The sequence below is a fragment of the Rhinopithecus roxellana genome, chromosome 17 (assembly GCF_007565055.1).
Source record: "Rhinopithecus roxellana isolate Shanxi Qingling chromosome 17, ASM756505v1, whole genome shotgun sequence".
NCBI lineage: Eukaryota > Metazoa > Chordata > Mammalia > Primates > Cercopithecidae > Rhinopithecus > Rhinopithecus roxellana.
Genome location: NC_044565.1, coordinates 21749209 through 21774625, shown reverse-complemented (window position 1 = coordinate 21774625; position 25417 = coordinate 21749209). Strand labels below are relative to the sequence as shown.

The window sequence follows — 25417 nt, the reverse complement described above, 5'->3', positions numbered from 1 at the left end:
GAATCCATTTTGTTTTTTAAGAAATGTACCCATTCATTTCAACTGCCAAATTCATTGGCATAAAGTTTTATATAATATTTCCTCATTATTCTTCTAAGGTCTATGGTATCAGTAATGATATCCCCTCTTCTACTGTTGATATTGATAATTTATGTTTTCTCACTTTTTTCTCGGGAGGCTTTACTACAGTTTCATCAATTTTATTAATCTTTTCACCAAACCAGCCCATAGCTTTACTGATTTGCTTTTTGTTCATTTTCCATTTCACTGACTTCTACTTCTTACTTTTTTTCTATTTTCTTTGAGATTAATTTGCTTTTTGTCTATCCTCCCAAAGTAGAAGCACAGATCACTGGTTTTATAGATGTCTTCTCTTCTAATACAGGCATTCGACTATAAACGTCCCCCTAAGGGCCAATTTAGCTGCATCTCACAAATTTTTATGCTGTTTTCAATATCACTCTGTTCAAAATGTTTTCCAATTTCCCTATGACTTCTCTTTGACCCAAGGGTAATTTAGAAATGTGTTATTTAATTTCAAAATATTTGTATATTTGTGTAGCTATTATTAATGGTTTCTGAATTAATACCATTGCTATCAGAGAACATACTCCGTATAATTCTGTCCATCTACTTCTATAAGTCTAGTTTATGCATTCTATAATTTAAAAGCTGAAATGAAGCCAAGTGATCTTCTAATGAAACTAAAAAACCTAGTGTATGAATTTTAACTGTAAGCCAGACATCAGTATATTTATTCTAATACATTTCCTCAGTTTCTCTGTTCTATATTTTCTGCTATTTTTATAAGAAAGAGGAGTTAGACAAGTGTAAGTCGGAAGTTAATACCTTAATAAAATTCAAAAAGGTAAAAAAATGAGGAAAAGGTAGTCAATTTCAAATTAACTATATTGAATACTGTTAGATGGAAAATACATTCTGAATAAGACGGTAAAAGACACCACCTATGGGAGCAACTGCTATCAAGGCATAGTAAGTTTCCAAAGTCAAATGTTTTCCAGAAATAGATACACATGTGCGTGTGCACAAAACACACATACATGCACACACACACGTGAACACATACATTACACACCTACTCTATCTCCAGTTTAACGGTTTCTACTGGTTCCTACCGAAGGATTTGTGATGGCTGAGGAATTAGATTAAAAATAACATTCTTACTCTCATTTCATCAAGACTTACCTTAAGGTACATTCTATTTCCACTTCAGAGGGTATGGAGAGAACGCGGAAAATGTATTTGTCAACTAACAAAGAAAAACTGTCTCCAGGATTCAAACAGCACCATAGATTTGTCTTCAATGGTAAGAGCTGACTCTTCTCTGAAGACTGATAAAAACACAGATTTGTGTGTATCTAACAAATTAAAAAAGAATATAATTAAATGTTAAAAAGAACATAATACAATAATGTTGTAACTCAAAATTACGACAAAAATACAATTAAATATGAATTCACAACTTTGGTATCAAAACAATTTAAGCATAAACTTAGACTTAAAAGTTTAATAAATCTAACTCTTATGAGTATCATAATTATTATTTATATATAAAAGAGAAAAGAAGCTATGGTATACCTCCCATTTCTCCAGGAATCAAAGAAAAAAAGCAAAGTTACCAACTAACTGGTTAAAAGAGTCTTCTATTTTGCTTAATAGAGACAACTGGACATCACAAGAAGAAACATGAAAAATAATTCTTAGTATGGAAAAACTGAGTCCCCCAACTTCCATATCCAAAATGTACTAATTTCCTGACAATGGCTAGTTTCCTTACCATTTATTTTCTCCTACTAATTTCTTACTACAATTAAAAAATAAGAAACTACAATGCTATGGTTTGAATGTGTCCCCCAAAGTCCATTTGTTGGAAACTCCAACCCTAAGGCAACAGTGCTGACAAGTAGGACCTTTAACATGTAGGTCATAAGGGAAATGTCCTCACGAATGGATGGATTAATGACATTATCACAAGAGTGGATTCATTATCTTGGGAGCAAGTTTGCTATCTCAAGAGCGGGTCTGTCATAAATGCAAGTTTGGCCCTCTCTTGCTTACTGTCTCATGCATGCTCTCTCTCCATGTAATGCCTTCCACCACATTATGATGCAGCAAAAAGGCTCTCACCAGATGCGGCCCCGGCATTTTAGACTTCACAGGTTCCAGAACGGTGAGCCAAATAAATGTCTGTTCATTATAAATTACCCAGCCTCGGGTATTCTGTTATTGCAGCACAAAATGAACTAAGACATATGGGAAGGAAGATTCTAATCAAATCTCTCAAACAAACAACATGGCTTTCTTTCTACCTCCTGAAAGAGGAATCATCTTATTTGTTTAAATGAAACTCCCACTATGAAGATCATCCACATTCAAATCAGTGTAGTAAAGAGATCTCAAAGTTAGAACTATTGCAATATCCACTATTTTAAATTATGTTTGCCACTATTTCCATGTTAGCAAAGATAACAAGAGTTGCTTCAAAAAACAAAAAAGACCTATTACGAGGTGCCTTAAAAATTCTAACCAGATTCAAGCTAAAATTGACCATTTCCATGAGTCAAATAGTCTTTTTGTCATCAATATCACTGGGTTTTTATAATAAATAAGCTTTAGGATATGACAAGGTAATCTACATAGTGCAGATCTTTGTGTTGTTGTTTTTTTTTTTAAGCACAATCTTATATAGAGCACCTATCTCTATTACCCTTCCTTCTATCTATTTCATCAGTTTAAATGAGACTTTTTCTGGAGATATCACAGCAAAGTAATTACCACCCTGGGAATGGACATATGCTGAGCAATAACAACAATAAAAAAGACACATCTCTGAAGCTAGAATGAATATAATCCACCTGGTTCTGACCATTCAATTTCATGAGAATTTGGCCATACATCATATTTCTATCCTTTAAATCTGTGTTACAAGAAAGCAGTAAAATAAAACTTGAAGATAAAGAGCAGAGGTAGAAATTTAAAACAGAGATGACACAAATTTGGTCGGCCATTATTTTATTAGTCAAACTATACACAAGATTGCATAAGAATGGAGATGCAGTGTGATTTATGCAATATTGTATTCCTAAAAAGAGTAGTGAATGTTTGATATTTAAATTCAAGTTATAATTTTAACAATGTTTAGAAATCTTTCACCATGCTAACAGCCACTCCTAATTTCTCTCTCTCAAAGCTGTCCTCTGGCTCTTAGCAGGTTAAGCTTTTGAGTGCAACAAGCACATAACAAATCCACAGGCTCTGAGCTTGTGTCTACTGCTGAACTTGGGAATCGTGCCCTGTATTCCTCATCCTTTTGGGCAAAGGCTCCCTTTCCTTGAGTATGTCATGGTCATCAGAGTCAGGAATGTTGAACTAACAGGAGAAGCAAGAGTCAAAACAGGAATCCACATAGCTCTGGTTTGAACTCTGAATATTCTTTAAGTGAGGCTTGCTTCTGATTATAGGCTAAGGCCATGTTTTTATTCATGAGCATTTAAAAAATTCAGATGAGTCTCTAAACAACGTTAAATACTGACATAGTCCCAAACTTACAAAGGCTAGAATGTTAAATACAAAGGCATAAAACTGTAAAAGTGGAAAAGGTAAAAGGCTTAAGGAAACTACATTTCTTTACAAAGGTATCACAAACCCAAAGATAACGCAATATTCTGTTTGAGTATATTTTCCTCAGTGGAAAGCACTTAATATTTAAATTATAGTTGGTTAAACATTGGTAGTCAGCAAATCCAGCCACAAAGAAAGTGAACCCATGAGTATGGTCCATGATCATCTTTTCCTTTTCCTAATACTGTTCATGCAGGAGATTCCAAAATGAAGAGTAAAAATGACATTAAAGTCTAATGTTTGATCATCTAACGTAAACCCTAAATTTGTATTACTCACTGAATAAGTTAAAAAATCAGTGTCAAACTACATATGCTCCAACTAAAATGCTACACGTACATGAAGTCCAAAAGGTAGTTTTTAAAAAGTTACAAAGTATACAAAAATCTAACAATATTAATAAACAAAAAGGAAGATTACACACCAAAAAATTAGGAATGAAAACAATGACATAATTACATAAAAAATAAAAGTTTTGAAAAATAACAGAATACTGTAAATACTTCATAGCAATACATTTGTAAATATGGCCAAAATAGACAATCACCTAATAACACCAAATAGATTTTTTAAAAGTATGTTTACGTGTATGTATGTGCAGCCTGTTTGAAAGTATTTATTTATTTTTTCTTTTTTTGAGACAGAGTCTCACTCTGTTACCCAGGCTGGAGAGCAGTGGCATGATCTCTACTCACTGCAACCTCTGCCTCCAGGTTCAAGCAATTCTCGTGCCACAGCCCCCTGAGCAACTGGGACTACAGGCGCCCGCCACCACAACTGGCTAATTTTTGTATTTTTAGTAGAGATGGGGTTTCACCACCTTGGCCAGGCTGGCCTCAAACTCCTGGCCTCAAGTGATCTACCTGCCTTGGCCTCCCAAAGTGCTGGGAATACAAGCATGAGCCTCTGCACCTGGCTTGAGAGTATTTAATTATTATGGAAAGGCGATTGAATTGGACTTGTAATATTTCAAAAGTACAATCAATAATTAAAAATCTTTTCAATCCCTGCCAAAACCCCTTTTTCTGAATATTCAAACTTTTCTTCATATCACAAAAGTGTTAAGGATCCCCAACTGCTTCATGAGACAAGTTTAACTTTGATTCTAAAAGCAAACAAGGGCAGAAAAATATTGGCAAACCCAACCCTACTGTGATTAAAAGATATAACTACCTACACGAGAGACATAATGTTGGTGTGTGCCTTTTAACAAATTCATGAGATTATAAATTCAAACTTCAATAGGTTATGCTATAACTTTAGAAGTGGTGCAAAGGATGCGTTATCCCTGCAAAAAGGAACTAAAATACAAATCAATTTCCTACAGCTTTCTCTTAGAGTTATCATTAAATATTAAAGAATGATAGATGTATACCCCCCAAAAGCACCTTATTTTCAGTGTTTTTTTTTTTTTAATTTGGATAGCTTTTTTTTTTAACAAAATAAGTTGAGGAAGGCTATTATTATAGGATTTTCCAGATATTTCACAAGTACACTTTTAATTTCAAGAGAAGAAAAACAATCTCAATTCAAGAACTTTGTGCAATAAAAAAAATAACAAGCACCCAAAGACGTATATTTTGAGAGTCAATAACAAAAGGCAAAAAAGAAAAACTGCAACTTATATGTAGTTATAGAGCTACTGCCTCAATCATCCAAGACCCCAAGTGAGTAAGATTTTATTAAAATGAAATAAAAGCACCGACAGCTAGGAATTTACCCTGAGGGCATAACCAATCACTGGTGATACAGTCATTTACAAAGAACATCATCATCAGTCTGCCTTTGTAATGTCTTTTCTCTCTGCTGATACTAGGCTGTAGATTAAATTTAAATGACATATAAAAAAGCTAACATCCTCTCCTCATGAGCTAGCACCATCTCCTCATGCACCATTTCCAAGAACTGCTGGAGAGCTACAGCATTTTTTGTAGGAGACATATTAGAGGGAAAAAGGCAGAAAGTCATCCAATGTAAAAGTACAAATTAGTAATTGCCCTATTGCATTCAACTCTCCTTGTCAAAGCTATTTTTTTATTTGGTGGTAAGTTTGGATTTCCAAGTTAAAGAAAAGTAGAAAAACATTTAATCACTTAAATATAATTTGAGGTATGCAGTATACAGATGGGATCATCATAACAAAACATTTGCTATATTCATTTATGTAATTTTACAAATATTTTTAACTAAAATTTCCCTCTTGACATTTCATTACACTTGTATAGATACCTTGCTTTAGTAGATCAAAGAATTTGTGACTGATGAGGGAACAGAGAATAAGTGATTTTTGACAAACATTAAGATAAAATGAATGAACTAGAAGTCACTTGTCCATCTCATTCTGATTTTCAAGATCTTTAAACTTCCACTAACAATTAAAATCAGTGTTAGAAATTCTCTAAATGTCTTTAAATTGCACCTTGTAGACAGTGCAGCTACAATAAGCTGCTGAATAAATATATCAATCTATTTCAAGATAATGGGCATTTTATTGAAACCATATTAATATAAACTAGGTTATTAGCTAGTCAGGTTTCTAATGTGCAACTCAAGTCTTTAGCCCATTTTTCTACTGGATTCTTTATTTTTTTCTCACTGATTAAAGGCATCTGTCATATGTTTTGGATAGCCTTCCTGATATAGCTCAGATATGTGTCACTGGCCAAATCTCATGGTGAATTGCAATCCATAATGCTGGAAGTGGGGCCTGGCAGGAGGTGCTTGGATTATAGGGGCAGATGCCTCATGGCTTGGTGCTGTCTTAAAGATAATGAGTTCTCGTGAGATCTGGTCATTTAACTAATACAGAGCGGGCACCTCCCACTCTGTATTAGTCTGTTTTCACCTAAGACTGGGTAATTTATTAAAAACAACAACCACAACAAGAGGTTTAATTGACCCACAGTTCTGTAGCCTGTACAGACAGCATGGCTGGGGAGGCCTCAGGAAACTTTCAATCATGGTGGAAGGCAAAGGGGAAGCAGGCAAATACTATATTGCTGGAGCAGGAGAAAGAGAGAGAAGGGAGAGGTGCTACAAACGTTTAAACAATCAGATCTCGTGAGAACTCACTCACTATCGTGAGAACAGCAAGGGGGAAATCCAATGCCACCATGATCTAATCACCTCCCACCAGGCCACTCCTCCAACACTGGAGATTACAATTCGACACGAGATTTGGGCAGGAACACAAATCCAAACCATATCACCCTCCCACTCTCTCTTGCTTGCTCCTGCTTTCAACATATGATGTGCTGGTTCCCCCTTTGCCTTTTTCCATGATTGTAAGCTTCCTGAGGCCTCCCTAGAATCCGAGCAGATGCCGGCACCATGCTTCATTTCATGTAAAGTCTGCAAAACTGTGAGCCAGTTAAACCTCTTTTTATAAATTACCCAGTCTCAGTTTATAGCAATACAAGAATGGCCTAATACAGAAAATTGGGACTGGAATTGGGGCATTGCTACAAAGATACCTGAAAGTGTGGAAGTGACTTCAGAACTGCCTAACAGGCAGCAGTTAGAAGAGTTTGGAAGGCTGAGAAGACAGGAAGATGAGAGAAAGTTTGGAATTTCTAAGAGATTGGTTAAATGACCAAATGATCAGCAAATTTGTGACCAAAATGCTGATAGTGATATGGACAAGGAAGTCCAGGCTAAGGAGGTCTCAGATGGAAATGAGGAACTTATTGGGAACTAGAACAAAGGTCAAGTATGTTATGCCTTAGCAGAGACCTTGGCTGCATTTGGTTCATGTCCTAGGGATCTGTGGAAGTCTTACCTAAAGAAAGATGATTTAGGGAATCTGGTAGAGGAAACCTCTAAGCAGCAAAGTGTTCAAGAAGTGGCCTGGTTGCTTCTAACAACCTGCACTCAAATGCATAAGCAAAGAAATGACTTAAAGTTGCGACACATATTTAAATAGGAAGCAGAGTGCAAAAGCTTGATAAATTTGTAGCCTAGCCATGTGGCAGAGAAATAAAAAGCTTTTTCAGGAGAAGGATTCAAGGAGGCTGTGAAGCAACCACTTGCTAGAGATATGTGCACAACTAAAATAAAAGTCAGGCTAGGCACAGTGGCTCACACCTGTAACCCCAGTACTTTGGGAGGCCAAGGCGGGTGGATTACCTGAGGTCAGGAGTTCGAGACCAGGCTGGTTAACATGGCAAAACCTCATCTCCACTAAAACTACAAAAAAATTAGCTGGGCATGGTGACATGTGACTGTAATCCCAGCTACTTGGGAGGCTGAGGCAGGTTGAACCTTGAACCCAGGAGGCAGAGGTTGCAGTGAGCTGAGATCATGCAACTACACTCCAGCTTGGGTGACAGAGCAAGACTCTATCTCAAAAAACAAACAAACAAGTTATAATATCCAAGAAAATGGAGAAAAGGCCTCAAATGCATTTCAGAGACCTTCATGGAAGCCCCTCTTATGACAGGCCCAGAGGCCTATGAGAGAAGCATGATTTCATGGGACAGTACCAGGGCCCGGTTGCCCTGCATGTCCTTGGGACAGTTCTATCCACATTCCCACTGCTTTGGCTCCGGCCATGGCTCAAAGGACCCACATACAGCTTGAGCTGCCACTTTGGAGGATGCACGCCATAAGCCTTGACAGCTCTCACATGGTGTTAAGTCAGTGGGTGCACAGAGTACTTGAGTGGTGGATTCTTTTTTTTTTTTTTTTTTATGAAGAAAGGAGGTTTAATTGACTCACAGTTCTGCAGGCTATACAGGAAGCATGGAGGCCTGATTTTAAGTTTCCCTCCTAGGAGGCATCAGGAAACTTACAATCACGTTGGAAGGTAAAGGAGAAGCAAGCACATTTTACCATGGTGGACCAGGAGAGAGAGAGAGCGAAGGGGGAAGTGCTACACACTTCCAAACAACCAGATCTTGGGAGAATTATATCACGAGAACAGCAAGGGGGAAGCCATCCCCCTGATTCAATCACCTCTCACCAGGCTCTTCATTCAACACATGGGGATTACAATTTGGTATGAGATTTGGGTGGGGACACAGAGCCAAATCATATCGGGGGCATAGATGAGACTGTGATTAACTCTGTATCAAGTAGGGTCCTGGTAGGACCCATACGATGCACCCAAATAGGTTCATTTGAAGACAGACTAAGAAAGAGACTACCTACAAAGGTGAAAGCAAAATTAAATACAACACCTGGAACAGCCTGAAGATATCACCACTCGAGCTGTGTCAGACAGCCCTCTGCACCCATCTCCCCATTCCAGATTCCAGTAACTACCCATTATCTCCAGGAAAGGTAATATATTTTTTTAATTTTAATTTTAATTTTAATTTTAATTTTTTTAATTTATTTTTTTATTATACTTTAAGTTCTACGGTACATGTGCATAATGTGCAGGTTTGTTATATATGTATACTTGTGCCATGTTGGTGTGCTGCACCCATCAACTCGTCAGCACCCATCAATTCATCATTTATATCAGGTATAACTCCCAATGCAATCCCTCCCCCCTGCCCCCTCCCCATAATAGGCCCCGATGTGTGATGTTCCCCTTCCCGAGTCCAAGTGATGTCATTGTTCAGTTCCCACCTATGAGTGAGAACATGCGGTGTTTGGTTTTCTGTTCTTGTGATAGTTTGCTAAGAATGATGGTTTCCAGCTGCATCCATGTCCCTACAAAGGATGCAAACTCATCCTTTTTTATGGCTGCATAATATTCCATGGTGCATATGTGCCACATTTTCTTAATCCAGTCTGTCACAGATGGACATTTGGGTTGATTCCAAGTCTTTGCTATTGTGAATAGTGCCGCAATAAACATACGTGTGCATGTGTCTTTATAGCAGCATGATTTATAATCCTTTGGGTATATACCCAGTAGTGGGATGGCTGGGTCATATGGTACATCTAGTTCTAGATCCTTGAGGAATTGCCATACTGTTTTCCATAATGGTTGAACTAGTTTACAATCCCACCAACAGTGTAAAAGTGTTCCTATTTCTCCACATCCTCTCCAGCACCTGTTGTTGCCTGACTTTTTAATGACTGCCATTCTAACTGGTGTGAGATGGTATCTCATTGTGGTTTTGATTTGCATTTCTCTGATGGCAAGTGATGATGAGCATTTTTTCATGTGTCTGTTGGCTGTATGAATGTCTTCTTTTGAGAAATGTCTGTTCATATCCTTTGCCCACTTTTTGATGGGGTTGTTTGTTTTTTTCTTGTAAATTTGTTTGAGTTCTTTGTAGATTCTGGATATTAGCCCTTTGTCAGATAAGTAGATTGCAAAAATTTTCTCCCATTCTGTAGGTTGCCTGTTCACTCTGATGGTAGTTTCTTTTGCTGTGCAGAAGCTCTTTAGTTTAATTAGATCCCATTTGTCAATTTTGGCTTTTGCTGCCATTGCTTTAGGTGTTTTAGACATGAAGTCCTTGCCCATGCCTATGTCCTGAATGGTACTACCTAGATTTTCTTCTAGGGTTTTTATGGTATTAGGTCTAACATTTAAGTCTCCAATCCATCTTGAATTAATCTTCATATAAGGAGTAAGGAAAGGATCCAGTTTCAGCTTTCTACTTACGGCTAGCCAATTTTCCCAGCACCATTTATTAAATAGGGAATCCTTTCCCCATTTCTTGTTTCTCTCAAGTTTGTCAAAGATCAGATGGCTGTAGATGTGTGGTATTATTTCTGAGGACTCTGTTCTGTTCCATTGGTCTATATCTCTGTTTTGGTACCAGTACCATGCTGTTTTGGTTACTGTAGCCTTGTAGTATAGTTTGAAGTCAGGTAGCGTGATGCCTCCAGCTTTGTTCTTTTGACTTAGGATTGTCTTGGCAATGCGGACTTTTTTTTTGGTTCCATATGAACTTTAAAGCCGTTTTTTCCAATTCTGTGAAGAAACTCATTGGTAGCTTGATGGGGATGGCATTGAATCTATAAATAACCTTGGGCAGTATGGCCATTTTCATGATATTGATTCTTCCTATCCATGAGCATGGTATGTTCTTCCATTTGTTAGTGTCCTCTTTTATTTCACTGAGCAGTGGTTTGTAGTTCTCCTTGAAGAGGTCCTTTACATCCCTTGTAAGTTGGATTCCTAGGTATTTTATTCTCTTTGAAGCAATTGTGAATGGAAGTTCATTCATGATTTGGCTGTTTGTCTGTTACTGGTGTATAAGAATGCTTGTGATTTTTGCACATTAATTTTGTATTCTGAGACTTTGTTAAAGTTGCTTATCAGCTTAAGGAGATTTTGGGCTGAGACAATGGGGTTTTCTAAATATACAATCATGTCATCTGCAAACAGGGACAATTTGACTTCTTCTTTTCCTAACTGGATACCCTTGATTTCTTTCTCTTGCCTGATTGCCCTAGCCAGAACTTCCAACACTATGTTGAATAGGAGTGGTGAGAGAGGGCATCCCTGTCTTGTGCCAGTTTTCAAAGGGAATTTTTCCAGTTTTTGCCCGTTCAGTATGATATTGGCTGTCGGTTTGTCATAAATAGCTCTTATTATTTTGAGGTACGCTCCATCAATACCGAATTTATTGAGTGTTTTTAGCATGAAGGGCTGTTGAACTTTGTCAAAAGCCTTTTCTGCATCTATTGAGATAATCATGTGATTTTTGTCTTTGGTTCTGTTTATATGCTGGATTACGTTTATTGATTTACGAATGTTGAACCAGCCTTGCATCCCAGGGATGAAGCCCACTTGATCATGGTGGATAAGCTTTTTGATGTGCTGCTGAATCTGGTTTGCCAGTATTTTATTGAGGATTTTTGCACCGATGTTCATCAGGGATATTGGTCTAAAATTCTCTTTTTTTGCTGTGTCTCTGCCAGGCTTTGGTATCAGGATGATGTTGGCCTCATAAAATGAGTTAGGGAGGATTCCCTCTTTTTCTATTGATTGGAATAGTTTCAGAAGGAATGGTACCAGCTCCTCCTTGTACCTCTGGTAGAATTCAGCTGTGAATCCACCTGGTCCTGGACTTTTTTTGGTTGGTAGGCTATTAATTATTGCCTCAATTTCAGAGCCTGCTATTGGTCTATTCAGGGATTCAACTTCTTCCTGGTTTAGTCTTGGAAGAGTGTAAGTGCCCAGGAAATTATCCATTTCTTCTAGATTTTCTAGTTGATTTGCGTAGAGATGTTTATAGTATTCTCTGATGGTAGTCTGTATTTCTGTGGGGTCCGTGGTGATATCTGCTTTATCATTTTTTATTGTGTCTATTTGATTCTTCTCTCTGTTCCTCTTTATTAGTCTTGCTAGCGGTCTGTCAATTTTGTTAATTTTTTCAAAAAACCAACTCCTGGATTCATTGATGTTTTGGAGGGTTTTTTGTGTCTCTATCTCCTTCAGTTCTGCTCTGATCTTAGCTATTTCTCGCCTTCTGCTAGCTTTTGAATGTGTTTGCTCTTGCTTCTCCAGTTCTTCTAATTGTGATGTTAGAGTGTCAATTTTAGATCTTTCCAGCTTTCTCTTGTGAGCATTTAGTGCTATAAATTTCCCTCTACACACTGCTTTAAATGTGTCCCAGAGATTCTGGTATGTTGTATCTTTGTTCTCATTGGTTTCAAAGAACATCTTTATTTCTGCCTTCATTTCGTTATGTACCCAGTAGTCATTCAGGAGCAGGTTGTTCATTTTCCATGCAGTTCAGCGGTTTTGATTGAGTTTCTTAGTCCTGAGTTCTAGTTTGATTGCACTGTGGTCTGAGAGACAGTTTGTTATAATTTCTGTTCTTTTACATTTGCTAAGGAGTGCTTTACTTCCAATTATGTGGTCAATTTTGGAATAAGTGCGATGTGGTGCTGAGAAGAATGTATATTCTGTTGATTTGGGGTGGAGAGTTCTATAGATGTCTGTTAGGTCCGCTTGGTGCAGGGATGAGTTCAATTCCTGGATATCCTTGTTAACTTTCTGTCTCGTTGATCTAATGTTGACAGTGGAGTGTTGAAGTCTCCCATTATTATTGTATGGGAGTCTAAGTCTCTTTGTAAGTCTCTAAGGACTTGCTTTATGAATTTGGGTGCTCCTGTATTGGGTGCATATATATTTAGGATAGTTAGCTCTTCCTGTTGATCCCTTTACCATTATGTAATGGCCTTCTTTGTCTCTTTTGATCTTTGATGGTTTAAAGTCTGTTTTATCAGAGACTAGGATTGCAACCCCTGCTTTTTTTTGTTCTCCATTTGCTTGGTAGATCTTCCTCCATCCCTTTATTTTGAGCCTATGTATGTCTCTGCATGTGAGATGGGTCTCCTGAATACAGCAGACTGATGGGTCTTGACTCTTTATCCAGTTTGCCAGTCTGTGTCTTTTAATTGGAGCATTTAGTCCATTTACATTTAAGGTTAATATTGTTATGTGTGAGCTTGATCCTGCCATTATGATATTAACTGGTTAGTTGATGCAGTTTCTTCCTAGCCTCGATGGTCTTTACATTTTGACATGTTTTTGCAATGGCTGGTACCGGTTGTTCCTCTCCATGTTTAGGGCTTCCTTCAGGGTCTCTTGTAAGGCAGGCCTGGTAGTGACAAAATCTCTAAGCATTTGCTTATCTGTAAAGGATTTTATTTCTCCTTCACTCATGAAACTTAGTTTGGCTGGATATGAAATTCTGGGTTTAAAATTCTTTTCTTTAAGAACGTTGAATATTGGCCCCCACTCTCTTCTGGCTTGTAGAGTTTCTGCCGAGAGATCTGCTGTTAGTCTGATGGGCTTCCCTTTGCGGGTAACCCGACCTTTCTCTCTGGCTGCCCTTATGATTTTTTCCTTCATTTCAACTTTGGTGAATCTGGCAATTAGGTGTCTTGGAGTTGCTCTTCTCGAGGAGTATCTTTGTGGTGTTCTCTGTATTTCCTGAATTTGAATGTTGGCCTGCCCTACTAGGTTGGGGAAGTTCTCCTGGATGATATCCTGAAGAGTGTTTTCCAACTTGGTTCCATTTTCCTCCTCGCTTTCAGGCACCCCAATCAGACGTAGATTTGGTCTTCTTACATAATCCCATACTTCTTGCAGGCTTTGTTCATTTCTTTTTCTTCTTTTTTCTTTTGGTTTCTCTTCTCGCTTCATTTCATTCATTTGATCCTCAATCGCTGATACTCTTTCTTCCAGTTGATCAAATCGGTTACTGAAGCTTGTGCATTTGTCACATATTTCTCGTGTCATGGTTTTCATCTCTGTCATTTCGTTTATGACCTTCTCTGCATTAATTATTCTAGCTATCAATTCTTCCACTCTTTTTTCAAGATTGTTAGTTTCTTTGCGCTGGGTATGTAATTCCTCCTTTAGCTCTGAGAAGTTTGATGGACTGAAGCCTTCTTCTCTCATCTCGTCAAAGTCATTCTCTGACCAGCTTCGATCCGTTGCTGGCGATGGGCTGCGCTCCTCTGCAGGGGGAGATGCGCTCTTATTGTTTGAATTTCCAGCTTTTCTGCCCTGCTTTTTCCCCATCTTTGTGATTTTATCCTGCCTCTGGTCTTTGATGATGGTGACGTACTGATGGGGTTTTGGTATAGGTATCCTTCCTGTTTGATAGTTTTCCTTCTAACAGTCAGGACCCTCAGCTGTAGGTCTGTTGGAGATTGCTTGAGGTCCACTACAGACCCTGTTTGCCTGGGTATCAGCAGCAGAGGTTGCAGAAGATAGAATATTGCTGAACAGCGAGTGTACCTGTCTGATTCTTACTTTGGAAGCTTCCTCTCAGGGTTGTACTCCACCCTGTGAGGTGTGGGGTGTCAGACTGCCCCTAGTGGGGGATGTCTCCCAGTGAGGCTACTCAGGGGTCAGGGACCCACTTGAGCAGGCAGTCTGTCCCTTCTCAGATCTCAACCTCTGTGTTGGGAGATCCACTGCTCTCTTCAAAGCTGTCAGACAGAGTCGTTCACGTCTGCACAGGCCTCTCCTGCTTCCCCTGTTGTTGTTTAGCTGTGCCCTGTCCCCAGAGGTGGAGTCTACAGAGACAGGCAGGTTTCCTTGAGCTGCTGTGAGCTCCACCCAGTTCGAGCTTCCCAGGGGCTTTGTTTACCTACTTAAGCCTCAGCAATGGCGGGCGCCCCTCCCCCAGCCTCGCTGCTGCCTTGCGGTTAGATCGCAGACTGCTGTGCTAGCAATGAGGGAGGCTCCGTGGCCGTGGGACCCTCCCGGCCAGGTCTGGGTATAATCTCCTGGTGTGCCTGTTTGCTTAAAGCGCAGTATTGGGGTGGGAGTCACCCGATTTTCCAGGTGTTGTGTGTCTCAGTTCCCCTGGCTAGGAAAAGGGATTCCCTTCCCCCTTGCGCTTCCCAGCTGAAGCGCTTCCCTGCTTCAGCTCTCGCTGGTCGGGCTGCAGCAGCTGACCAGCACCAATTGTCCGGCACTCCCCAGTGAGATGACCCCAGTACCTCAGTTGAAAATGCAGAAATCACCGGTCTTCTGTGTCGCTCGCGCTGGGAGTTGGAGACTGGAGCTGTTCCTATTCTGCCATCTTCGAGTGGTGGATTCTTGGCAGCTTCCACCTAGATTTCAGAGGATGTATGGAAAAGCCTGGGTATCCAGGCAGAAGCCTGCTGCAAGGGCAAATCCCTTACAAGAGAACTTCTACTAGGGCAGTGCAGAGAATAAATGTGGGGTGGGAGGTCCCACACAGCGTCCTCACTTGGGACACTGCCTAGTAGAGCGGTGAGAAGAGGGCCACCATCCTCCAGACCCAAACATAGTATATTTACCAACTCCAGCCTGTGAGAGCAACCTCAGGGGATGTACCCTGCAAAGCCAGAGGGGTGGAGCTGCCAAAGGCCTTGGGAGCCCACCCTTTGCATCAGTGTGCCCAGGATATGGACATAGAGTCAGATTACTTTGGAGCTTTGACATTTACTGACTGCCCTGAAGGGTTTTTTGTTTTGTTTTGTTTTTTGTTTTTTTTGAGACAGACTCTTCCTCTGTCACCCAGGCTGGAGTGCAGTGGCCGGATCTCAGCTCACTGCAAGTTCTGCCTCCCGGGTTTACGCCATTCTCCTGCCTCAGCCTCCTGAGTAGCTGGGACTACAGGAGCCCGCCACCTCGCCCAGCTAGTTTTTTGTATTTTTAGTAGAGACGGGGTTTCACCGTGTTAGCCAGGATGGTCTCGATCTCCTGACCTCATGATCCGCCCGTCTCGGCCTCCCAAAGTGCTGGGATTACAGGCTTCAGCCACTGCGCCCGGCCGCCCTGAAGGGTTTTGAACTTGTGTTGGGCCTACTGACCCTTTGTTTTGAAACAGGGATGTTTACTCAATGCCTATACTCCCATTGTTTCTTAGAAGTAAATAACTTTTGATTTTACAGGCTCATAAATAGAAGAGATTTGCCTTGTCTCAGGTGAGACTTTGGACTTCTGAGGTAATGCTGGAATGAGTTAAGACTTTGGAGAATTATTGGGAAGGTATGATTGTATCTTGCAATGTGAGAAGGATATGAGATGTGCGAGAGGTCAGGGAAAGAATGATATAGTTTGGGTATTTGTCCCCACCTGAAACTCATGTGAATTGTAATCCATAAATGCTGGAGGTGGGGCCTGGTGGGAAGTATTTTAATCACAGGGTGGGAATACTTCATGGCTTGGTGCTATCTTCTGAATAGTGCATCAGTTCTCGTGAGACCTCGTAATTTAAAAGTGTGGCTTGTTCACAATAGCAAAGACATGGAGTTAACCTAAATGCCCATCAATGATGGACTGGAAAAAGAAAATGTGATATGTATGTGTGTGTATATATATATACACACACACACACCATGGAATACTATGCGGCCATAAAAAGGAGTAAGATCATGTCCTCTGAAGGGACATGGATGGAGTTGGAAGCCATTATCCTCAGCAAACTAATGCAGGAACAGAAAACCAAATACTGCATGTTCTCACTTATAAGTGAGAGCTGAATGATGAGAACATATGGACACAGGGTGGGAAATAATACACAGTGGGGTCTACTGAAGAGTGGAGGGTGGGAGGAGGGAGAACATCAGGAAGAATAGCTAATGGATGCTGGGCTTAATAGCTGGATAATGGAATGATCTGTATAGTAAACCACCATGGTACACGTTTACTTACGTAATAAACCTGCACACCCTGCACGTGTATCCCTGAACTTAAAAGTCAAAGAAGAAAAAAAGTGTGTAGCACCTTCCCCTCACTCTCTCTCCCTTGCTCCTGCTTTCGACATGTGACGTGCCTATTTCCCCTTTGCCTTCTGCCATGATTGAAAGCTCCCTAAGGCTTCACCAAAAACCTAGCAGATGATGGCACCATGCTTCCTGTAAAGCCTACCCATGAGCCAATTAAACCATTTTTCTTTTTTCTTTTTTTGAGACATCCGTCTCCTAGGCTGGAGTACAGTGGTGCAATCTCAGCTCACTGCAATCTCTGTCCTCCTGGGGTTCAAGTAATTCTCCTGCCTTGGCCTCCAGAGTAACTGAGATTACAGGCACCCACCACCACGCCAGGCTAATTTTTTTTTTTTTTTTTTTTGAGACAGAGTCTCGCTCTGTCGCCCAGGCTGGAGTGCAGTGGCATGGTCTCGGCTCACTGCAAGCTCCGCCTCCCGGGTTCACGCCATTCTCCTGTCTCAGCATCCCGAGGAGCTGGGACTACAGGCGCCTGCCACCATGCCCGGCTAATTTTTTGTATTTTTAGTAGAGACGGGGTTTCACCGTGTTAGCCAGGGTGGTCTCGATTTCCTGACCTCGTGATCCACCTGCCTCAGCCTCCCAAAGTGCTGGGATTACAGGCGTGACCCACCGTGCCTGGCCAAGCCTGGCTAATTTTTGTATTTTAAGTAGAGACATGGTTTCACCATGTTGGCCAGGCTGGTCTTGAACTTCTGACCTTAAGTGATCTGCCCACCTTCACCTCCCAAATTGTTGGGATTACAGGTGTGAGCCACTGCACCCAGCCTAAATCTCTTTTCTTTATAAATTACCCAGTCTCAGGTATTTCTTTATGTCAATGCATGAATGGCCTAATTACATGTGCCAATTACATGTATTTTAAACATCTTCTCTCTGTTGTAGTTATCATTTTCATTATAGTGATAATGAAAATGTGATAAATGAAGTTTCTTATTTTAATTTCATTGGCTTTTTCCAACTGTTTTTATGGTTCATGCTTTTTATATCTTGTTTAAAAACCCTTCCCTACTCTAAAGCCTTAAGGGTTTTTCCCTATATTATATTCTAAGAGTTTTATAGTTGGACTCTCACATTTAATCTACCTGGAGTAGATTGTTGCGTCTGCAGTAGGGGTCTAATTTTTTTTTCCAAACAGATAACTGTCCCAGTACCATTTACTGATAAAAATTCCTCTTCCCCACTGACACACAGTGCTAGCCCTGGCCCAATCCAATTTCCACACACATAAGTCCAAATCTAAGGTTGCTTTCAGTTCTAAAATTTTATTCAACTGAAGGCACTAAAACTTCTTAAGATAGAACATCAATTAGTTGTAACTTAAAGAAATTTTTTTAAAGAAGAGACACCCAATGCCAAGAGAATCCTGACTTCAGAAATATAACAGCAAGAAAATACTACACAGAGTTCAAAGAACCTGGGCTCTCATTCCCATTCTAGAATTTGCTGAGTATTTAAGATCAGACATTCTGCAGAAGGCTGTGACATTCTAAGTTGTCAAAAAAAAAAAGTTACTCAAAAAAGGATAAAAAAGATCTACCTTTCTCCCATGTCTAAACATCACACTTACGGGAAAGTTTAGAAAATTACACTAAATAATATTTAAATGATCACAAACAGAGGTAAAACTTAAATAAATCATTCCAAATTTTAGTTTTATATCTAGTCTCATGAGGAATTTATGCTCTAGCTTCTAGCATTATTTCTACTACAGTTTTGTGCTCAAAAGACACCTGGTAATGTAATACATAGTGGTTTTATGATCTGAGTACCATCTAATTAAAGACTCAGTAAAAGTGAAGAGTATTTTCAAAAATGAGCCTTTTTATAACTGAACACTGCTAAAATCCCACATGGAAATTTGGCTCACTACATACTGGATAAAATTTAACTCAAGATAAGATTTTCAACTAATAAAATCATCTTTAATGTGGGCATACTTATTTTACATTATTAGTATTCTTTTGAATAGCCACAGAAGTACAAAATATAACTGAATAATTTTCAGTCAAGTATAGACACAACTCCAACTAAGCACCTTTATTAAAGCCAATTTATAAAACATTTTAAAATATAAATGTCCTTGATTAACACTGAGAAAAAATGTAAATGTTCAAAATATTCATGCATTAGTACATATGACAGTTTTCTAATGACCTATTTTTGATATAAAAAAATTTAATGCCATGTCAATTTTGTTATAAGGGTTTCTTCTTATCATTGAGTAAATAAAGAGTGTAAAGAGAAAACCTGATATCTACTGAGTTGTCCACAATTCCACTGGTTAATTTGCTCACAAAATAAATGGACACAGTGGCACAGCAGACACTGGAGACTCAGAAGGGTGGTAGTGCGAGAGGTGGGACAGGGTTAAGAAATTACCTAATGGGTACAATGTATACTATTCAGGTAATGGTTACACTAAAAGCCCAGACTTCACCATTTCACAATATAACCATGTAACAAAACTGCACTGTACTCCCTAAATCTATATAAATAAAAAATAATCATTTCTATATATGTTAAGTTCCTAAAATGAATCACTCACCATTTACAAATATTATGCTACTATAAATTTTTCAGATATCATTGGAGCAAAAGCAGAGGTAAAAAAAAAAAAGCTATAACAAGAGTTAACAGGTATTAATCAAGAGCTTGCCTTCATAGCAGAGTGAAAAGTACTACTAGTTTATTGATTTGTTTTCCTATAACATCTGCATAGTTATCAGCAGGATTTGAATATTAACAACACAAACCAGAAAAGTCTATTCATCTACTGCAGGAGCTGATACTTTCTGGTTTAGCATAAAAAATAACTAGAAATCCACTCATTAAGGACTATTTAAATGATCTACTTAAAAAAAATTAAGTACTCGCTATTAAGTTCCTCTTTTTGTTAATATGAATTATAGAGCAATAAATTTAAATCATGTAGAAAATCAGTGGTAAGTAATGGTTCCTTCACTTGAGGAGCCAAGGGTAATATTAAGCCAGAATTGCTATTTTGAAAAAAGTAAATCTAATAAACACGTTCTATTAGAAAAGGTAGGATAAGAATTTCAAGATCTCTCTATTCTTTCCTTTAATATACTTTAGTAACAACAAAAAAAACTTATTTTAAGCCATGGTAGTCCATTGGCAGGGTGTTAGAAATTGGGCAATAGAGAATAACATACTTTTGTAAAAATCTATCATGTTCCCACTCCTAGATATGCCATAGATAGTTCTCACCACAGCATTTACTCATGCATTCAGCAAATATTAATTAAATACCTACTATGTCTTAGGCACTATTATAAACACTAGAGATACAAAGATTAGTCAGAGTTCCTATATTCAAGGACCTTGTGATCCAGTATGTCATCTCAGAAGAATAAGTTATCTGGAGAGGATACAGAGATGAATAACTAATGGTAAATAAAGTGGCTCCTACAGGAGTATTGACTCCAGATATTAACACTTTTTCAAGACACTAAGATAATGCAGAATGACGATGAGACATAAACCCTTTTACAGATTATTTATTCAAGGCTGTGATAAGGTGAATACATTGAATAATTTTTTATTCAAAAAACTTCCAAGTACTAAAATTTAAAAGATGCTTTCCAAATTTGGAAACAGTTAAACATAGGATAAAAAAGCAAGTACTATCTGTGTAAAAGAAGGAACTAATGCTATAACAGGCAGTTGTATATAAAATATGAAAATACAAATTGGTTTAAAAAGGTTATAATGAATTTAATTCCATGAAATTTTACCACCATACGATCTAGTCTAAAATAAATGGACCCTCATGCACATATTTCATTCTCTTACACAATAGACTCTGCAAAAGAAAAGGAATGATCACATTGTATATTCTTAGAAACTGGCTGTCACCGCATATCATCAGTGATTTTGCAGCAGGAAATTATAAAGCAAACAATTAAAATTCTAGCCCTCAACAAAAGCTTTCAAATTAAAATTATTTTTCAAACCTCAAAGTTGAACAAGGTCTAAATTTCAGAACTATTCAACTCTACACACAGTGATAGAGAATATGTTAAAATATCCCTATAACATTTAAGTCACTTTGGTCACTACCCCAGCTCAAAAAAACAACCATTACATAGTTACGGGCTTTCTTATTGGATATTATTTGGCGTATTCAATTTTAAACCAAATCGTAATGTACACATGAACTGGCAGTCATCTTTCATTAAAATTCTAATTATGTAAATGTGGCATTGTCCTATGAGAAAATATATAGTTTTACTCATAGTTTAGATCTTTATCTCCTAATTATTTTCTGGCAATGAGAAGGATATATTCTGACATTAATTCCCTATTCCCATAACCTTAGAAAATAGGCACCTCTGCTTGGGAACTGAAAGGGTAAGAGACAAAAGTTAAAATGAATCATTAATAACATATTTACCAGTTTGATTCGCAGCTGACCACCTGCCACCTCAAGAATGGCATGTCTTCTGGATACTCTCTTGTCTGTTATCTATGCAGTAAAAAAATTAAAAGATTAAGAATAGCCACCTTCTTAAAAAGCAACAAAACAAAAAGCCAAACAAAATCCCTGTCAACGTTTCTGAAATCAGTAGCCTAGCTATGAAATACATCATTCATTCAATAACTATATGTTGAAATGATTGTCCTCATTTAACAAATAATGAAACTCAGAGATTAAAAAACTCTGCCCAAAGTCATGGAAGAGTCAACAACAGAGCCTCAAGCCTAGAATCTAACAGATCTCAAAACCTTGCATGATAGTTTCCATTCATGACAGACATCTACTAGAGATTATTACCAAGAAAATTCAAAAATAGGAAAAGTATCTATATAATATGTACTTACCAGAAAACATTTCAAATACAAGAAACATATAGTATGTAACGATGATAAAGGTTTTCAAAGGAAGAGATTCCCATGCTCAAGGATCTGGTAAGTGTAAAAGAGTCTGACTGTATGCTTTGGGGTCAAAAAGACCCAGATCAGGCAGAACGGCATGCAAACTCTGGGGCCATCAGCAGCAGTTACGAGTTCAGGAAGGCAAGAAGCGGAATAGTGAATAACAAACATTGGCAGTAAGAAAGAAATCAGCATTTTTAAAAAACATCTATTTGCTTCCTGTTTTGAGCCAACAGTGTTCTGCTTATGCTCACAATAATTTCTGCATACCAAAGTTCAAAAATTGTTTGCAATTTATATGCTGACAGTGCCAATCAAAGCTTTCCCTTTTCACTGTAAACACAATAGTTAAAACTGCCTTTTTTATTTATGGTTGATTGATAGATAATGAAAACATGTTAAGCCCCAATTTCACTAACACCATAACTACCGACCCCATCTCTTGGTAACCTTGGTATTTAGCACTTGAATGCTGGCATTATCCGCATGAGGACCAAAATCATCAGTAAAAAATAGACCATGCCAACACATAAACTCAATTAAACCTATTAGTTCCACAAAAATGTGAAACTGCCAGGAGTCAGTACTCATTTTTTTAACCAGATAGCAGTTCCACACTTAAGGCTGTGACATACAGACAGTAATATCAAGCATCACAATGAGTATCACATGAATAAATTTTTCATAATCTATTGTTAGCCACAATGGCTATCCAAGAAGTACAAACTAATATCTATTCTTTCAGAAAAAAAGAGGCTAAAAATTTAAAGATTCCTTTTTTTTCCCAGAATGTACCTTAGCAGGCTAAAAACAACAGCAGTTATCTGATGACTTATTGCATCATTTGCACAGAACTTTCGCTTAAATGTTATGATTCAACATAACATTGACATAGCTATTATTCACACTTTACATAGAAATTCAAAGTCCAGAGAATTTAGGTAACTTGGGTAGGTCACTCTCCAAGTAGGCAGTACTCCAAAGCCACACTCTTTTTAATAAAAATAGGTAATAGGGAGGGTGCGGTGGCTGCAATCCCAGCACTTTGGTAGGCTGAAGTGGAAGGACCGCTTGAGCCCAGGAATTCAAGACTAGCCTGGGCAAAACAGTGAGACCCCCATCTCCACATAAAGTAAAAAATTAGTTGGACAGGGTGGCATGTGCCTATAGTCCCAAATATTAATACTTGGGAGGCTGAGGTAGGAAGACTGCTTGAACCCAGGAGGTCAAGGTTGTAGAGCCATGATCGGCACCACTGCACTCCAGCCTAGGGGAAAGGATGAGACCCTGTCTCAAAAAAAAAAAAAAAAAAAAAAAAAGTAATAAATGTGAGAACACATTTATACATGACTATACCTACATGCAATCATTCAAAAGTAATTTCAAAATATGCACATTATTCTGTGACTGAGAGTAAGCAGTTCCTATTTCTGACTTGGGTACCAAAATCTCATTGTTACTTCAATACTACAAACCAATTTTCTAACCAACAGAGTAATAAGCTATCAAATATAAAATTATGGCATATAAAGATGGTTCCTTTAACAGTCCACCATCTTTCTTTCCTCTTTCTTCTTTCCTCTTTTAAACTGTATTTTTTCAGGAAGCAATAAATGAACTTTTCCTATCTCTGTCTTTCTTTGAAGTAGGCATCACTGACACTACGAAGATAAAGACATTTTAAGTAATATAAAAGTATAATGTGACCTCTAGTGGACACATAACTCCACAACAGTGTAATTTCACTACAAGCTATGTGTCTTTATAGAATACAAAAAGAATGCTATAAACAGTCTTTGAAATTAACATCACTCATTTATAGTGTTCCTTTTAAAGTAAACCCCTAAATAGTGAATACGTGATAAAATAATCATTTGCATTTTCTCAATGGGAAGCGTAAAGGTTTAATAAATTATCATTAAAACATTTTAATTTCAGGATTGATATACGGAGAGAGGTGGGGAGCAAGTGACAAACAGATTATCCTAAAGATCTGATTATCTGCTTTAACAGCCTATCACTGCTCCTTATACAGAGTGAATATCCAACACATTTTTATTATTTATTAATATATCAACTGTAATAACAATCAATTATCAGAGCAAAGCACCGTTCTAGACTTGTCATGTATCATCTTTTTCAGTCTTCACAAAACCTGTGAAGAAGATACTATTATTATACTTCGCTTCATAGGTGAGAAAATGGAAGTACAGAGAGTTTAAGTAACTACTCAGTTACACAACCAATAAGTAGTAGGGCCAGGATCTGCACCTAAGGAATCAGATTCCAGAACCATTCATGCTCTAAATGTTGTATCTCATCCTTCAATATCATTACATGAAACCTGAAGCAAAACCTCAGTTTTTAAGATGATTCACCCAGTTTAACTGTCAAACTAGAACATAGTAAATAACTGAAAATAAGGCAGAAATGGCTATTTAATAATCAAATAGACATTCAGAAGAGATTCAGATCCTAAATAAAGCTCCAAGAGGACCTCAGACTTTCATTTGGTCCTGCTTATCTAATGGTATACCTAAGTCTAACAAGATATGTCATCCAAATTCTTAATTCTCTATTCGTAAAGTGGATAGGATTTAGTAGACAGCATACTGACAATAGGAGAAAATGACTGATGTTAGTCTGCAAGTGGAAAGAGAAAGCCTACTAAAAAGCAAAGAAACCCAAGGACTCAAAAAGAATACACTGGTTAGAGGTCATTAGGGTAGGACAAACGGCATAAATTACTTCAAAATATACTGAAGGCTTGCCCAAGTTTACTTACTGATTACTAATCACCAAGTTTAAATTAAAACTTCAACTGAAAGTCAGACATTTCACATCTTAGAAAGCCATAAAAATAGTTAAATTGAGGAATTCCAATTTTTATAGAATTATAGTCACCTACATTCTAATCACAACACACATTCTTCAAATAAATCAACAAATAGAGCAAATAAAACTACCCATATCTCATCCCATATCTAATGCAAAACTAGGAGACGGAGATTACTAAAAACTTTAACTTACATGTAAGAGAGATGAGAAATGCCAATTTCAGAAGATCAAGCCCCAGAACCTATGCTGGAGCAGAGAAAATCAGGTGGCAAATGACAGAAAAAGAGGAGAGAGGGCCGGGCACGGTGGCTCAAGCCTGTAATCCCAGCACTTTGGGAGGCCGAGACGGGTGGATCACGAGGTCAGGAGATCGAGACCATCCTGGCCTACACAGTGAAACCCCGTCTCTACTAAAAAATACAAAAAACTAGCCGGGCGAGGTGGCGGGCGCCTGTAGTCCCAGCTACTCGGGAGGCTGAGGCAGGAGAATGGCGTAAACCTGGGGGGCGGAGCTTGCAGTGAGCCGAGATCGCGGCCACTGCACTCCAGCCTGGGCGACAGAGCGAGACTCTGTCTCAAAAAAAAAAAAAAAAAAAAAAGGAGGAGAGAGGGAGTGGGAATCTAGGGGTGCTGAAGCACAGGTATCACTCTCAGAAAAATTAAGTCACACTTTTAGTGGGAAATACTAAAAACATATTTCAGATCCAACATTACAGAGGCCAAGCTAATAGAGAATCCAAAAGAGAGGCATAAAAATATGTCGAACCAGGTATAGCAAGCGCAGTAAAGACACCACTTCTCAGAAAGAAGAAGGATACTTGGAAGAAAAAAATAAATCCAATAGTATAGATTTTGGCTTCAAAATACCATTCCCCACTAAAAGAAACCAGAGCTCTTTTGAGAA

At 38.3% G+C, this 25417-nt stretch overlaps 1 protein-coding gene across 1 annotated transcript in view; it reads right to left on the bottom strand.

Annotated features, from left to right (window-relative positions):
- Positions 1-25417, bottom strand: part of APLF (aprataxin and PNKP like factor) — a gene marked incomplete at its 5' end in the record, with an annotated part of 107225 nt that overhangs the window by 63078 nt on the left and 18730 nt on the right. Inside the window, 2 exon segments of the mRNA XM_030921404.1 lie at positions 1207-1379; positions 21194-21265. Of these exon segments, the coding sequence (XP_030777264.1) occupies positions 1207-1379; positions 21194-21265 (245 nt within the window).